Genomic DNA, 16,411 nt, shown 5'->3' on the forward strand with positions numbered 1-16,411 from the left:
CCCTTGATAGGCGCATACACATGGAATGACACAGTTATTGCCTCGGTCTTTTCTCCTCTCAGTGCCCAGCACACCACTAAGCTATCGCTGCAAGTCGATCAACGATGGGCTCCGGTGCACCTACTCTGCGAAAGTCTCTTATAATCTACCTAGCCTTCATCCTGACAGCAAGACTTGGGTCACCCATACCCACCAATTTTACGATTGACGACGAGTATGGCGACTCGGTCTCAGGTCTGCAGCCGATCTACCAGCCAAGCTGGAATTATGGGCCTCAATGTCCTGGGTGTGCTATACAACCGGAAAAGGATAAGACATTCGACCAGACTTGGCATGACACCACGATACATCCGGGGGATCAACCTCACAATGTCACTCTGATGTTTAATGGTATATACTCCACTTTCAATACGTCTTGGCAAGATACTTGTGCTGATGAACCAAAGGTACCGCAATCTGGGTGTATTGCATCATCCCAAACTCCCAGAAGCACATTACGACTTTCGTGAGCCTGACCTTGGAACTGGATGGCGACTACGTCGGAGCGTTTTCCCACCAATCCGACGATTATATGTCCTACAATGTCACTGTGTACAGCAACACATCGATGGAGAACCGGGAGCACACGTTGGTGATGACACTGCAGAACGACGTCGATGCTTCCGTCGCGCTGTTTGACTGGGCACAATATACGTTCGTCTCCTGCTGCATCATTCGCTACTTGGTGTTAATCTCACGCAATCTTTCCAGATACGATACGGAGCCTGAAGTCATATCTTCGTCGACCTTCAGCATATCGAGTACTAGTTCCAGCACATACTCTGAGTCCTCGACGCGCACCTATGAGCCAAACACCTCGCGTGTAATGAGTTTTTTTACAAGTTCTTCCATACCGGCTCTTACCTCATCAAAGTCGTCAAAAAGCCCCACTGGTGCGATAGCTGGAGGTATAGTCGGCGGCATCAGCGTCCTTGTTCTTGGCCTGCTCGCCTTCTTCTACATGCATCACTACTGCGGAGGCGGAGCAATCAGATCCCGCACAATGAGTGAAACTACCCCGCGTCGTCGAGGCCTCCTTGAACGCCAGCTCGCCATCAGTGTGGAACCATTCTTCGGTTTCCCGACGACCCATCAGCCTGTGCATTCAATTGTGACACCGATGCCAAAGGAAGTTGCGATATCATCCTGGTCCGCGCCCCAGGAGACATAGTTCGGGACGCCGGACGACGTCGCGAGGGCTTCGATCTCGGTAATCGCCACGTCGAACGCTACTGCCGAGAGTTCATCAATGACCTCCCGGGCAGGCAGAGCCAGAAAGGAGGAATATGCGTCCCGATATGGGGAGAAGCTGATGCGCAAGATGCGCGACACCTCGGAGCGGCAAGCCGCTGAGCTGTGGTACCACCAGTCAATGGCCAGAAACGTTGCCGTGGATAGGTCCGCTTCCCGCCCCGATGCAGCCAATTTACAAGCCCGAGATGATTCGACGGAGATAAGAAGGATGCTCAACGCTTTACAAATGGAAGTAAACCGGTTGAGGGAGATATCAGTGGCTGCAGTTGAAGCACCTCCCCCAGCATATGTAACTGAATCATGATCAGAGGCAGGGCGGCGAGTAGTAAATAGATGAAGCACTGGCACGTACCGCACAACAGACACTTCAAAAGTCTCATTATTACCTCGGCATCTGTGAGCGGACTCATTCCAAATAACAGAAAGGTTATTTGAATTCACACGGTGGTAGCGCATGTTCCCCTTACGTAAGCCTCAAGACCAGCGTCGAAATCATTACGAACTTCGCTATCCATTCTACATCCATTTATTAGCTCAGGAATTGGTGCAATCTTTGCGATGCATCTTGTTGGTTGCTCTCACCAAATTCCTTTCATTGATTGATGCATTTTGGCTCGGCTCAGCTTCAAAAATACACTCTTGAGTTGTTAGCTCATCATGAATGGCAAAGACTGACAGTCCCGACGACTTGTTCTGACAGCAATCTTTACTGTCCAAAACAGATGTCATCGCGAGGTCTGTGCCACCGGCGACAATCTTGAACGGGGGTGTGCGAGAAGAACTTCATGAATCGGTAGTCCCTCCCTTTGTATATCTGACTCCGGTAGCGATCGGCCTAACATTGTTCGAATGTATGCAATTACTCCACGTTCAGTCTCCTGTTGCGCTTTTGCTGAAGCTGATTCATGCTCAGATCCACATGCTTGCCGTGGCTACGACGATGCAAGATCTTGTCGTCATCGAGCTCCTCCCTCATCTCATCAGCGACCACGGCGTGGTTGGGAGATGTTTAGTTGCACGGCTGGGCGGATAAAATACGGTCGCGACCGTCCTCTTTATATTCATCACAACCGTCGATCGTACTTCCCACTGCTGCAGCGCATAGGGCAGCAATGCGCTCCGTCGAAATCCCACTGCGACAACTTCTTCTCGTCTGCATAGTCTCCGTCCTGCTGGTGAGACCCGCATCGTTCAAACCGACAAATCGGACAATCGACGACGAGTATGGCGATTCGGTCACAGGGCTAATGCCGCTCTACCAAGGCGGTTGGAATTACGGTCCTCACTGCTCTGGGTGCTACATCCAGCCCGACACGTTACTGGTATTTGATCGGACTTGGCACGACACGACGACCCATCCAGCAGATCCAGTTGCCAGCGTCACCCTCACTTTCAACGGTATATACTCCACTCCTGTATCGATTCTAAACAAACAATTCACTGGCGTATTACAGGTACCGCAATCTGGGTGTATTGTATCATCCCTAACTTTGTGGATGCCGTCACGGTCACGACCTACGTCAATCTGAGCTTTGAACTAGACGGCGACTATGTTCAAACGTTCTCCCATGAGCCAGAGCTCAATAATGCCTCCATGGTGTACAATATCACCGTATACAGTAACACATCGATGGACAACCGGGAGCATACCTTGATCATGACGCCGCAACATGCCGTGAACGCTTCTGTGGTGCTCTTTGACTGGGCGCAATACACGTATGTCGTCTGTTGCATTATTTACGAAGAAGTGACCATGAACAATCTTTGCAGATATGATTCAGACCCCGAAGCTGAAGCAGGAACTTCGTCGACCAGCAGCAGTTCGAGAGTTGGTTCCGGTAGCTCACGCCCTATGCCATCGACGTCCGCAAATAAGCCGAGTTCGTCAATTATAATAAGCCCTTCATCTTCCACACCCGTTCTCGTCCCCAGCGGTACATCAGACTCGTCACGAACACCTGTCAATGCGATAGCCGGAGGTGTCTGCGGCGGTCTCGGCGCCCTTGTGCTCGGCCTGCTCATTCTCTTTCTGTGTCATCGCAGACGTGGGGCAGCCTGGGTTCGCAAGACGATTCGCGGGAATTCGCATGGTCAGGAATTGGATGAAAGCGGACCTGTTGCCAAGTTGGGGTCAACTGTAGATCTTCCCACGACCTTTAAACCAGCGTCCCTGTACTCAATCGCGACGACGCTGCCCAAAGCACTCATACATCCGTCCCCCGGTACATCCCCAATCACACACTTCCCTACTACACACTACCCGGTGGCTAATGATTTAGCCGACGCTCCGAGTTCGATGCTCTCCACGACGATACGGACCACTTCCGCTCAGAGCGTATCAACAGCCTCTCGGGCAAAGCCGGCAAGACAGGAGAAACACACAGCTCGATATGAGGAGTCGATGCGCCAGATACACGACGCTGCTGAGCTGCAACGTCAAGAGATGGGACCCGACAGCGTTGCCGGGGATGGGCCCATCTCTACACCTCTTCAAGATGCACCCTCCGCACGAGCGCATGTCAGTCCGGCAGAGCTGAAGAGGCAAATTGATGCCTTGCAGATGGAACTGTGTCGGTTGAAGGTGGCTGAGGTCAAGTCTTCCCCATAGTACCAGCAGTCTGACTCTGAGCAGTACGTATATGGCACACCCGCTATACAAACACTGCCTCAGCAAACCCACGTCCTTGAAAATGATTGGTGATATCGTAATATATGTAGTGTTGGCATCTGCAGCCGAATAGACTGCTCAAGAAGGGTTACTAGGCGGTCACACTCGAACGTTCAAATGGCTGGTCCTAGTAGGGTTGGGAACACAACGCAGGTTTCATTTTTTATTTTTAAAAAAACTGCATAGCTGTGTACGGTGATCCTTTCGACGTGCATACTTCTATGGCAACAGTAATCAATCTATCGTCCTGCCTGTGCAGACCCGGAGTCCGCTGCCACGGGCGGTCACGAGTCGTAGCGGGAAACGCGATCGTTCAATTTGGAAGCGCCCTTTGTGGCGTTTTCATATTCGTACCACCACGAGGTCTCTGGCCTCCGGCAGCGGATTTCTGTTACTACTCCCTCTGACTCGCAAGTCGTCTCAATGCCTCGGAAGGTTCACGCTGCGCGGCATCAATGAGGCGCAGACCGCTACCCGGCTGTTCTTCCAATTAAGAATTGAGAATCCCGGCGCATAATAATTATTTGGACTAATTTAACGACAGAAGGCGATGCTTGCGGATCATAAGCAGATGTGAGACCGCTGTTGATGGTTCGCGAGAACAGTAGAGTTTGACTGTAAGCAAGGTCTTCACTTTGATTTCGTATTTCACTTCCCCTGAAAGCTCACGTAGAAAACAGGCAGTTGTTCGTGGTTGCGATGGACTTTGCGTGCAACCAAGCTTCAAACATCGCTGCCACTGGAACTCCCCGCTCAGCTCGTTAGATGTCATCCCGTCTTTGACAGGTGCATAGCCATGGAGTGATACAGTTATTGCCCGGGCCTCTCTTCCTCTCAGTGCCCAGCGCACCACTAAGCTATTACTGCAAGTCGACCAGCGATGGATTCCGGCGCACCTACTCTGCGAAGGTCTCTTCTCATTTACCTAGCCTTCATCCTGATGGCGACACTCGTGTCACCCACACCCACCTTTGCGACGATTGATGACGAGAATGGGGACTCGGTCTCTGGCATGCGGCCGATCTACCAACCGAGCTGGAATAATGGGCCTCAATGCCCTGGGTGCGCTATACAACCGGAAAAGGATAAGACATTCGACCAGACTTGGCATGACACCACGATACATCCGGGGGATCCACCTCACAATGTCACTCTGACGTTTAATGGTATATAATCCGCTTCTCAATACATTTTGGCAAGACCCTTGTGCTGATGAACTAAAGGTACCGCAATCTGGGTGTATTGCATCATCCCAAACTCCCAGGAGTACATTACGACTTTCGTGAATCTGACATTTGAACTGGATGGCGACTACGTCGGAGTGTTCTCCCAACAATCAGACGACTATATGCTCTACAATGTCTCCGCGTACAGTAACACATCGATGGAGAACCGGGAGCACACGTTGGTGATGATAGTGCGGAACGACATCAATGCTTCCGTCGCGCTGTTTGACTGGGCGCAATATACGTTCGTCTCCTGCCGCATTACTTGTTACCTGGTGTTAATCTCGAATGATATTTGCAGATACGATCCGGAGCCTGGAGCGGTATCTTCGTCGACCTCCGGCATATCTTCGTCGACATTCAAGCCGCCGGGCGCTAAATCCAGCACATACTCTGAGTCCTCGACGCGCACCTATGAGCCAAGCACATCGCGTCTAACGAGCCCTTTTACAAGTTCCTCCATACCGACTTCTACCTCACACTCCTCATCAGGGTCGTCAAAGAGCGCTACTGGTGCGACAGCTGGAGGTGTGGTCGGCGGCGTCAGCGTCCTTGTTCTTGGCCTGCTCGGCTTCTTTTGCATGCGTCACTATTGCGGAGGCAGAACAGTCAAATCCCCCACGACGAGTGACAGTACCCCGCGTCGTCGAGGTCTCTTTAAAAGCCAGCCCGCCATCAGTGTGAAGCCATTCTTTTCCTGCGCGACAACCTCTCAGCCCGTGAATCCAATGATGACACCGCACTCAAAGGAAGTTGTGATATCATCCCGGTCCGCGCCCCAGGAAACACGTTTCGGGACGCCGGACGACGTCGCGGAGGCTTCGAGACCGGTAATCGCCACGTCGAACGCCACTGCCGAGAGTTCACCAATGGCCTCCCGGGCAGGCAGAGCCAGACAGGAGGAGAATGCGGTTAGATACGTGGGGAAGCCGATGCACAAGATGCGCGGCACGGAGCCGCAAGTTGCTGAGGTGCGGAACCGCCAATCGATGGCCGGGAACGTTGCCGTGGATGGGCCCGCTTCACGCCCCAATGCAGCCAATACACAAGTCCAAGATGATCCGATGGAGATAAGGAGGATGCTCAACATTTTACAGATGGAACTAGAACAATTGAGGGAGATGTCAGCGGTTGAAGCACCTCCCCCAGCATATGTAGCTGGATCAGAGGCAGGTCGGTGAGCACTAAATGGACTATGCACATACCGAACAACAGACACCACGAAGGACTCATTTTGAGTTCGGCATCTGTCATCGGACTCATATATAACGGTCCATCTGTAGCGAAATATAAAATTCCGAGGAACTTCTGCTCGAGACCATTTCCCCCCCAAAAATAAAACTCCCTGTTTCGGGACGTGTAGAGGATCGCAAGCAGACCGCTCTGTGAAGGCCTCAGATGTTCACCAATAAGCTGAACTCGTCAAGTATGGCAAGCTGTTAATCTTCCACCCTCGCTCTGGTCTCCAGCGGTACACCAGAGACTTCTCACGGATACCTGTCGATGCGATAGTCTTGAAGGTGTCGGCGGCAGTATTGGCGCCTCTGTGCTCGTTCAAATAGCTGGCCCTTGTAAGTCTGGGAGCACAACACAGCAAAAAATGGTGCATAACTGCGCATGGTCTTAGTTTCGGCGTGCGAACTTCTGTTGCACGGAGTCCACTGTCACGGGCGGTTGTCTTAGCGGGAAATGCAATCACTGTTTGGAAACGCCCTTATTGAGTCCCAGAGATTTCATACCACCACGAGGTCTCTGTCCTCCGGCAGCGGATGTCTGTTACAGTGGTCATTCTCTACTATTGCTCTGAGATGTCTTGCCACTAGGTCCGATGCCTGCATACCGACTCGGAAGTCGTCTCAATGTCGAGGAAGGTTCTCGCCGCGCGGCATCAGTGAGGCCCAGATTCAGTGAGGCTCAGATTTTTACCCGGCTCCCCTTCCAATTAGTAATTGAGCACTTCGGAGCATAGCCATGAGTTGGACGTACGCAAGGCGATGCTTTCGGATTATCAGGAGATGTAAGACCTCCGTTGACGATTCGCTTCGTGACAATCGGCGGACTGGGACACGAGGAGAGCTTGACTGTAAGCAAGGTCTTCACTTTGATTTTATACTTCACTTTCCCTGAAAGCTCACGTAGAAACCAGGCGGTTGTTCGTGGTTGCGATGGACTTTGCGTTCAACCAAGCTTCAAACATCGCTGCCACTGGAACTCCCCGCTCAGCTCGTTAGATGTCATCCCGTCTTTGACAGGTGCATAGCCATGGAGTGATGCAGTTATTGCCCGGGTCTCTCCTCCTCTCAGTGCCCAGCACACCACTAAGCTGTTACTGCAAGTCGACCAGCGATGGGTTCCGGCGCACCTACTCTGCGAAGGTCTCTTTTTATCTACCTAGCCTTCATCCTGATGGCGACACTCGTGTCACCCACACCCACCAATTTCACGATCGATGACGAGTACGGCGACTCGGTCTCAGGTCTGCAGCCGATCTACCAGCCAAGCTGGAATTATGGGCCTCAATGTCCTGGGTGCGCTATACACCCGGAAAAGGATGAGACATTCGACCAGACTTGGCATGACACCACGATACATCCGGAGGATCCATCTTACAATGTCACTCTGATGTTTAATGGTATACACTCCACTTCTCCGTACGTTTTGGCAAGATACTTGTGCTGATGAACCAAAGGTACCGCAATCTGGGTGTATTGCATCATCCCATTCTCCCAGGTGAACGTTGTGACTTTCGTGAATCTGACCTTTGAACTGGATGGCGACTACGTCGGAGCGTTTTCCCACCAATCCGACGATTATATGTCCTACAATATCACTGTGTACAGCAACACATCGATGGAGAACCAGGACCACACGTTGGTGATGACACTGCGGAACGACATTGATGCTTCCGTCGCGCTGTTTGACTGGGCGCAATATACGTTCGTCTCCTGCTGCATCATTCGCTACTTGGTGTTAATCTCACGCAATCTTTCCAGGTACGATCCGGAGCCTGAAGTCGTATCTTCGTCGACCTTCAGCATATCGAACACTAGTTCAAGCACATACTCTGAGACTGAGTCCTCGACGCGTACCTATGAGCCATACACGTTGCGTCTAACGAGTTCTTTTACAAGTTCTTCCATACCGGCTCTTACCTCACACTCCTCATCAAAGTCGTCAAAGAGCCCCACTGGTGCGATAGCTGGAGGTATAATCGGCGGCATCAGCGCCCTTGTTCTTGGCCTGCTCGCCTTCTTCTACACGCGTCACTACTGCAGAGGCGGAGCAGTCAGGTCCCGCAGTATGAGTGACAGCGCCCCGCGTCGTCGAGGCCTCCTTGAACGCCAGGCCGCCGTTAGTGTGGAGCCATTCTTCGGTTATCCGACGACTCATCAGCCCGTGCATTCAACTGTGACATCGTCGCCAAAGGAAGTTGCGAGATCAGCCTGGTCCGCGCCCCAGGCTACATATTTCGAAACGCCAGGAGACGTCACGGGAGGTGCGAGCCCGATAACTGTCACGTCGAGGCGTAACATCGCTTTCGAGAATTCAGATGTGCCCGAAACGACTGCAAGGCCGTCGCTTGACCCACCCCAGACGACGTCTTTCAGGATATCGAGCACAGAGCTCCTCTCGACGGCACGTGCTGCCACTCACAAAGATGGAATGACGACGTCTCAGGCACGCCAGGCCGAGAGGGATATATCTGCGGTCCGATACGAGGAGCTCGCGCGCCACATGCGCGACATGGACCGGCAGGTCGCCGAGCTTCAGCGGCGCCAATTCGACTCCGGGAACGTCTCCGTGGGCGGGCCTGTGTCTGATGCCCATGGCGACGTACAGGTGCATAGCGATACGGATTCGAGAAGGCAGATCGAGGCCTTGCAGATGGAGGTGGAACGGCTAAGGGTGTTGGCAGCGGCAGCAATGGCCTTGCCTCCCCCAGCGTATGAGCTTGACACTGACGAAGAATCTTGAGGTTCAGCAGGTGACTTGTAGGTCTACCAAAATTCGAACCAGCATGTCATGAGGGGAGTATATAATATACTAATGGGTATAATGCCATGTATGTCCTGACAAATTCGCCGGTCTCACTCGCGAGGGGCCCGTTACGAAGACGCTAGACACGCATACCTCAATGCGGTCCTTCGCCTTGCTCCTCGTGCATCCCTATTGCATGCTTGGCCTTTCGAGCCGTCGCATGCTCCAGTCTGTGTTCCGCTTCTGTAGCATTGTCCTCCGCTATGCGAAAAATGCCGTCGAGATTGCGAGGCCACGGCGAATTCAAGTTCTCGGTTTAGCTTCATTCACAGCGCCAGCTTTAGCACCTGTGCCTCGCATGCTTTCTCTGATGAAGCGGATTCTGGCCCGTACGCGATTTCTTGGGTTCCACCTCAACCTGACACAAAACTGCTATTGGTCGACTCTTGTGCCTACCTTCTTTCCACTCCTGCGCGTTCTCCTCGCCGTCTGGCACATTATTATTACGCCCGTCTCCACCATATCATCTAGTTATGTCCGTCGCGTCCTGACCGGGCGACGACCCCTTCTGGCTATCGAATATGATGATGAGCTGGCCGCTGATAAATATCAATGATCATGGCGAGGCATGTTCGACACGACGGTCGAAATTTTGAAACATAGAGATCCTCAGGCCATGCTAGTAGTGATGTTAACTTTCAAATTTTTACAGGAGACGTCTGCGACCGGACTCGCAATTCCCATTCCAGCAAAAACATTGTAGCTCTATCATGGTGAAGTGTTGAGGTTAAAGATGCACTGTACCAAGCAAGATGATTGTTGACTCAAGGACAGCATCCTGTGCGGCAGGCAATCAACGTTTCCAGACCACCGACGACAGAGAACGCAGAACAGTACAGAATGAAGCAGAGAAGACCTGGTGCTACAGACATCATCAGCCGAATATGGTTGAGTTGGTGCCAAGGCAAAAGAGTCCGGTCACAGGAAAAACGTGCGCCTCGTAGTCTCCAACTCCGGCTGCAGAGCAAGCAGATCAGCCAGAATGTCAACGCAGCCAAAATGTTATTAACCTTCCATATCCATTGGTACTCGTCCTCGGTCGGAGGCAGCACCTTCTTCGGGTTTTTCTGCTGTTGTGATGGCTGTCCATCCTGCGAGTCTGACCCCTCCTGTGCTTGTGCCTCCGCTGTTCCCTCGACATCGGCCATATGCACATCCTCCGCAGAAGTGCTCTCCTCTTGGAACGTGTCAAACTCGAGCGGCTTGCTCGGCTCACCCAGGTTCTTCACAGCGGGAAGGCCCTTGCGTAGAGAACGCAGCTTGAGAGTAAAGCGCGGGCCGATTTCTTGTAGAGCGACTTTCTCCGTCGATCGGAACGCGTATCTAGTACGAGTGGCGTGAGAGGGAGTGAGGGTATAGGACTAGGTCGAAGATGACGTACCGGTGCCGTCGGAAGAACAAGAAATCTCGCTGATTGTGCAGTGTAACGACCTGTCTGCCTTGGAACTCGGGCATGGGAGGGAAGAGTGTTTGGAAAAGACGCCCGACGGTATGCCCGAGACGGGTGACAAAACCATTCAGAACAAGTTCTGGGAAGTGATCGGTCGGCCGGGCGTGTCCCTTAGAGGCTGCATGAGAAGATCATGACAGAAGCAGTGAACATAAAGCACTCACATGAATCTTCTTCGGCATCTCGATAGATGTCAATTTGAAGTAGGCTGTGGGTCCCTCAGGTAGATATACTACTGTGATAGCATCTACGAATTGTTTCCTTCAGCAACATGTTATGCTCGGACAACAAAGGGATCGCGCACTTGGTTTCTTCATGTCCTCATTTACAACCATGAGATGGCTGTACTCCCGATTTGCAGCCCAGCCCGCGATCCTGCCCATCTCGAAGCCCTTGCCCTTTTTACGGCGGATGAACTCCGCACCGGGAAACACGTTCACAAGCTCATTGCAGAAATCGTACGTGACTCGGGTAGCTTTTGGTGACGTTGTGATCAGAACTTTGGGCGGCACGCTTGGATCGGCGGCACCAGAGAAGTACGCCGCGAAGGGGTCGTTGGCGAGGTCGGCAGCCGATTCGTCTTGCGGCTGCTGTTCTGGAGGATGCGCTTGACCGTGCTCCGCAGGAACAGACGATGTGGAGGCCTCGGGTTGAATTGCAGCTGAAGTAGATGCAGAGGGGTCCGCCGTCAGGATGGAAGGGTCGAATTCACGGGTGTTGTCCAGCGTCCGAGGAACATTCTGCTCTCGTCGTCTCTTTTGCCGTGTATGAGCATCAACGTTGCACTTGAGCTTCTTTGAAACTCTCACCTTCTTCGCCACCGGATCGTTCGCCTCGGCCTTGGCCAACGCAAGTCTGCGCTGAAGTTTGTCCTGTCTCTTTTGCTTCTTGTGTCTCCGCGCAACCTCTTCCCGCTTCACCTTGTTTTTGATAGAGGACGGTTCAAATCGATTTGCTGGCATGCTGAGCTTCTATCCTTCTTCAGGGAATGATTGGCGAGATTCAGATGAGCGAAACACTTGCAGTTGTACCTACGTAGAGCAACTTCCGCAGCGAAAAGAGCACCAATCGGTAATTAAGCCTTTCCCTATAAGTGAACGGGATTTGCAGAGAACAACCGGAAATGCCTATTTTGAACCTTTCTTCGGCATTAATTTAATTTAAGTTACCTTTAGTGCTACAATTGTTATTGTATACCTTTTGGGGGGGAGACTTTCAAACTCTCTTGAATTTCGCTGGTCGCTGATTGGCAGAGGCGGACGCGTCGGTGGCAGAGATCCCACACGCGCGTCGGAGATGAAAATGCCAGTAATCGTCCGACTTCGAAGCACCCTCTGTGCGACGTGGACAACTTACTCGTCGTTCTCGCACATCCCTTCGCCATGGCTGCTGTGGTACATGAGCAGGCCTCAGGCTTGCGAAAGAGAAATGTAGCAGTCAACGGTAATGGCAAGACACCGACTGAGGAAGGGAAAAAGACTGACCAACTGTTGGACAGCCATGTCGAGTGAGTGGCTTTCGTGGTCTGTCGAGCTTCTCCTCCTGATATGTTTTGTGCAGATACGAATTTGGTGGACCTTGGGGTGTAGTGGCCATTATGACTGGCTTCCCAATCCTGATGTACTACTTTTGGACTTGTCTCGTGTATTATGACGGCCAGCTGGTGCGTCCCAACTCTGTAGAGGATATCCAACCCTTCCTTCTGCGGATGTGGGAGCACGTCCGTCAAGTAAGTCTATTTCTTGCTAGCTGTTCTCGTTCAGTTGCTTATTTCGGTCAGGATGCCAGTCCGAACGCGTACGCCTGGAAAGTATATACGGGCCTGATCGTTTACCAGCTCTTCCTTGCAATGGTCATGCCCGGGTACATGCAAGAGGGACTTCCTGTTCCTTCCCTCGGATACAAGACACTTATGTATAAGTGCAACGCCATTTGGTGCATTTACACCACCATGATCACCGCTGCCATCCTGCATACCACGGGCGTCTTCCGCATGACCGAGATTATCGACAACTTCGGTCACCTCATGACGGTCGCAATGATCTACGGATTTGGCGTCTCGTTCTTCATGTACTTCATCACAGTCGCGACCGGAAACCAGATCCGAATGTCCGGCAACTTCATCTACGACGTGTTTATGGGTGCATGCCTCAACCCGCGCATTGGTCCTGTTGACTTGAAGATGTGGCTTGAAGTCCGGATTCCCTGGGTGATTGTGTTCTTCGTGTCCGTCTCGGGCGCCTGCAAGCAGTATGAGCAGTACGGTTATGTCACACCCGTACGTTCACCTCTATGCATCGGTCCGTCTGCTAATCGACATTTTCAGAACATGGCCTTCATGGTTCTGGCGACTTGGCTGTATTTGAATGCATGGCGAGCATTTCCTCTGCTATACTTCTGAATTTTGCAGCTCATAAATTAACAGCGGCAAGGGTGAGGAGTGTATTCCTCAGACTTGGGATATGTTCCACGAGAAGTATGTTGTGGTTTTCTTTTCTCTGTTGACTGTGATTAGTTACTAATATCACGCTCATACAGGTGGGGCTTCTTGGTTATCTTCTGGAACTTTGCTGGCGTTCCTTTCGTGAGCGCTGATATTTCATGCTTGGTGAACAAGCTTTGACATCCCGTCCAGTCATACATCTATTCCGTCGTGTACATGGCTTCGCATGACCCATCCAACTATCGCTTCTCTACCCCCACCTATGTGCTTCTCTATACTACTCTGCTTACCGCTTACTACATGTGAGTCCTGTAACATGTGGAGATGTCCGTAGCACGCGCTAAGTGTGAGCGTGCAGTTGGGATACGTCCATGTCGCAGAAGAGTCGCTTCAAGATGCAGACACAAGGCGTTTTCACATATCGCAAGACATTCCCGCAGCTTCCTTGGGGCACGCTCAAGAATCCGAGCTTCATCCAGACTGCGCATGGGTACGTGATCACCGCTGACTGCAGCCTTGATCATTACTGACAGCGTTCCGTAGGAACCGCCTGCTGACAGATGGTTGGTGGAGATACTCCCGCAAGCCGGTAAGCATGACCACCATCCTTTAGACCGCCGGACATCCTAGCTGATTTGTCTAGAACTATGTCGCCGATTGGACCATGAGTCTCACGTGGGGTCTCGTCGTGGGCACCTGCTCTGCTATTCCATACTTCTACTCCGTCTTCTTCATTGTCGTGCTCATCCATCGATGCGGAAGAGACTTCGAAAGGTCAGCCCCGACTCGTTAGTTCACGTCGTCTTTTCACGCTGATGACCTTATATAGGTGCGCGCTGAAGTACGGCAAGGATTGGGACCAATACTGCTCCATTGTCAAGTACAAGTTCATTCCTGGGATTTATTGAAGGGACACCACGTCCGCCGGATGCATGTATATTTCAAAATGCTGTTTTTCGCGCAGACACCCCTGTGATACCCTGCACGTTGCTTTTGTTCCCCTGCTACACGGTTGCTTCTAGCTTAATTTGTCTAATTTGAATATATCCGCCTTCCACCTGTCTTCGTCTCCAACCTGCAGATTGTGACACCCATTTCTACATCGTGAGCGTCAGCTGATTAGCAGAACACCGCATGCTCACTTTTTCTCCGCCAAAACTGTCTCCTTGATATCCTTGCAGATGGCGTTGAACGCCTTGCCCAGATACTCGAAGTCCGAGATCTGCATTGGCGTTAGATACGTGATACGGCATCGGGACGTAGTTGCCGGTCATGTACCTCATTCCACACCTGCGCACTGCACCGGCACCACCAGCCTCCTGCGTGGAAATAATGCGCGGCGTAGGTGTTCCACTCGTACAGCTGCTTCTCGCGCAGAATGCCATAGATCTTGTACAGGACCTCCTTGCTGTATACCTCGCCCATGGTTTCCTCCACGGGGAGTGGAAGGAGGACATTAGTCTGGCGCGCAAAGTAATCGGTTTGAGTTCGAGATAATGAAGGGATTGTAGAAACTGACCATGCTGAGTGTCAGTTGACCAGTCTCGTCGAGGACCTTGGTGCCCAGCACTTCTGCCAGCCTCTTGCCGCCATCTAATGCAAGTTGATGGCAGTATGTGTTGATAGCAGCCTCGCCGCCGAGCCACTTGCGGAACTCCACAGCTGGGGACCGATATGGTCAGCTCGGCCGACTGTGCTTGCCCTAGATCTGCTCACCAGCCGTGACGCTCAGGAACGGGACCTCGTCCGTCGTGCCAGTCCCTAAGCGGAAATGGCAAACTCGTCGTTGTTTGCGAGGCGCGATGAGGTATTTCAGCACGTACATTCGTGCTGTTTAACAAAGTGCGTGTCCGCTGGCGCAGGCGAGTTTGGATCGTTCGGCGATACGTACTCATGCGACGTCGGTATCGACGACTTGATCAAATGCTGGTTACTGAAAGGCAGGATCTCAGCTAGACGTATACAGTGAGCAGGTTCAAGCCGTGGGACGACTTACCGCTTGGGCACATAGAACAGCGCGCATCCTCTCTTGGTGTAGAACCACTTGTGGCAGTTCGAGATGAAGAAATCAGGCTTAGCCTCAGTGCTTAGGTTCAGATTCATCTGTATAATTTAACACTGTTATGTGGACTGTTTTTGGAAGTACATCAAAGCGAATTACCTCCTGGCCGATGCTATGCGCACCATCGATGACGCTCCACACGCCTTCCTCCTTGCAGACGCGCACCATTTCCTTCCACGGCATGAGCACGCCGGGGTTGGACGTGATGCTGTCGATGACTGCGACGAATTTGTTCTTCTTTTCCGCGCCGTCAGCGTACATCGGAGAGTCGGATGGGTAGTCAGTGAACTCGACGTTGGGGTATGTGTTCTTGATTTCTTTAATGCGGGCGCGGAACTTGTCGAGGATCTCTGCGTGGGTCATGGGGAAGGTGTACTCGATGGCAAGCGCGAGGGGCCGCGGCTGCTCGCTGCGGTCCGCGAGGTAGCGGATGGTTCGGGACACTGCGCCGTATGACGTAGCCGCTATAGAGGAGATAAATAGGATAGATTCGTGAGCACGGAGGGGTCATGAAAATCTTTTTAAGTGCCGCACCTCCAAGGATGACATCGCCTTCGCGCCATTCGAGGTTTCTGAGCACAGTATTGATTCCGTGCGTTGCGTTAGGAACCAGCACGATCTCATCTACGTTGGCACCGACGATGTCTGCTACGTGCTGCCTAAAGCATTTATTGTATTTTTCAGCATACAACAAGTCTTTGAGTGAGCAACATACAGACGAACCTTGCTTCTTCCAAGAGCGGCATGTATGTGAAGCGATGGAATTTGTCAGGGTTCCGCTCCGCGAGCACCGTGAGCTCCTGGCATTTGAACAAGACGGGCAGCGGCGCAGACCCGTATGATCCTGTGAGGCACGTTCATCAGCGACCATACACACACGCTGTCACCGGTAGATCTGGTCTATTGAACATATCCGCTGAGATACAGAAAGCCCGCATACGTACGTACATCTAGCAAGAACACTGCTACATCGAAAAGAAGCACTGACCATGGTTCAGATTGACATAGTCCTTGTCGAACGCCCAATAGGGCTTGATGGCATGTCCGAAGGGAGGCGGTTTGTTGCTCGCATCATATGTACGAAGTTGTACATCGCCACTTGCGGGATCAACCTGATCCGAGAGGACAGTCATGCGAGGCGAGAGCGAAGCGGTCAAGTGGCGCGCCAAGGGCTAAGTTTATATGCAGGAAAGCACCCGAGCCCTCTCGCAGTTTACGTTTATGATTTATG

At 52.1% G+C, this 16,411-nt stretch overlaps 7 protein-coding genes across 7 annotated transcripts; 5 read left to right on the forward strand and 2 right to left on the reverse strand.

Annotated features, from left to right (window-relative positions):
* Positions 1-104: 104 nt before the first annotated feature.
* Positions 105-1,210, forward strand: LAESUDRAFT_759685 (uncharacterized protein; the record flags this gene model as incomplete). Its single annotated transcript, XM_040912621.1, has 3 exons — positions 105-390; positions 447-693; positions 751-1,210. 3 exons carry the CDS (start codon positions 105-107, stop codon positions 1,208-1,210), a joined length of 993 nt encoding a protein of 330 aa, XP_040763900.1.
* An 813-nt stretch (positions 1,211-2,023) lies between these two features.
* LAESUDRAFT_200167 (uncharacterized protein) lies at positions 2,024-4,042 on the forward strand. Its single transcript, XM_040901557.1, has 4 exons — positions 2,024-2,144; positions 2,207-2,691; positions 2,748-3,009; positions 3,064-4,042. The coding sequence occupies exons 2-4, from the start codon at positions 2,406-2,408 to the stop codon at positions 3,899-3,901; spliced, it is 1,386 nt and encodes a 461-aa protein (XP_040763901.1). The 5' UTR covers positions 2,024-2,144; positions 2,207-2,405; the 3' UTR covers positions 3,902-4,042.
* A 799-nt stretch (positions 4,043-4,841) lies between these two features.
* On the forward strand, positions 4,842-6,368 carry LAESUDRAFT_759687 (uncharacterized protein; the record flags this gene model as incomplete). Its single annotated transcript, XM_040912622.1, has 3 exons — positions 4,842-5,127; positions 5,185-5,431; positions 5,489-6,368. The coding sequence occupies 3 exons, from the start codon at positions 4,842-4,844 to the stop codon at positions 6,366-6,368; spliced, it is 1,413 nt and encodes a 470-aa protein (XP_040763902.1).
* Positions 6,369-7,252: 884 nt separating this feature from the next.
* On the forward strand, positions 7,253-9,446 carry LAESUDRAFT_726375 (uncharacterized protein). Its single transcript, XM_040909021.1, has 4 exons — positions 7,253-7,270; positions 7,334-7,819; positions 7,877-8,123; positions 8,181-9,446. Exons 2-4 carry the CDS (start codon positions 7,534-7,536, stop codon positions 9,160-9,162), a joined length of 1,515 nt encoding a protein of 504 aa, XP_040763903.1. The 5' UTR covers positions 7,253-7,270; positions 7,334-7,533; the 3' UTR covers positions 9,163-9,446.
* Positions 9,447-9,852: 406 nt separating this feature from the next.
* Positions 9,853-11,731, reverse strand: LAESUDRAFT_680257 (Brix-domain-containing protein). Its single transcript, XM_040905726.1, has 6 exons — positions 11,485-11,731; positions 10,980-11,430; positions 10,840-10,922; positions 10,607-10,785; positions 10,236-10,548; positions 9,853-10,182 (listed from the first exon to the last, which is right to left on the reverse strand). Exons 1-6 carry the CDS (start codon positions 11,635-11,637, stop codon positions 10,144-10,146), a joined length of 1,218 nt encoding a protein of 405 aa, XP_040763904.1. The 5' UTR covers positions 11,638-11,731; the 3' UTR covers positions 9,853-10,143.
* Positions 11,732-12,057: 326 nt separating this feature from the next.
* LAESUDRAFT_778734 (ERG4/ERG24 ergosterol biosynthesis protein) lies at positions 12,058-14,115 on the forward strand (the record flags this gene model as incomplete). The annotated part of the gene is made up of 11 exons (XM_040913837.1): positions 12,058-12,182; positions 12,236-12,404; positions 12,456-12,953; positions 13,002-13,048; positions 13,101-13,151; positions 13,214-13,259; positions 13,311-13,420; positions 13,477-13,608; positions 13,662-13,707; positions 13,762-13,892; positions 13,948-14,115. 11 exons carry the CDS (start codon positions 12,058-12,060, stop codon positions 14,024-14,026), a joined length of 1,434 nt encoding a protein of 477 aa, XP_040763905.1. The 3' UTR covers positions 14,027-14,115.
* A 141-nt stretch (positions 14,116-14,256) lies between these two features.
* On the reverse strand, positions 14,257-16,313 carry LAESUDRAFT_654423 (PLP-dependent transferase; the record flags this gene model as incomplete). Its single annotated transcript, XM_040904481.1, has 10 exons — positions 14,257-14,340; positions 14,397-14,579; positions 14,638-14,780; positions 14,835-14,879; positions 14,942-15,051; positions 15,115-15,221; positions 15,280-15,644; positions 15,715-15,835; positions 15,900-16,024; positions 16,169-16,313. 10 exons carry the CDS (start codon positions 16,311-16,313, stop codon positions 14,257-14,259), a joined length of 1,428 nt encoding a protein of 475 aa, XP_040763906.1.
* Positions 16,314-16,411: the final 98 nt, after the last annotated feature.

The sequence above is a fragment of the Laetiporus sulphureus genome, assembly GCF_001632365.1.
Source record: "Laetiporus sulphureus 93-53 unplaced genomic scaffold LAESUscaffold_22, whole genome shotgun sequence".
In the NCBI taxonomy this organism is placed as follows: domain Eukaryota; kingdom Fungi; phylum Basidiomycota; class Agaricomycetes; order Polyporales; family Laetiporaceae; genus Laetiporus; species Laetiporus sulphureus.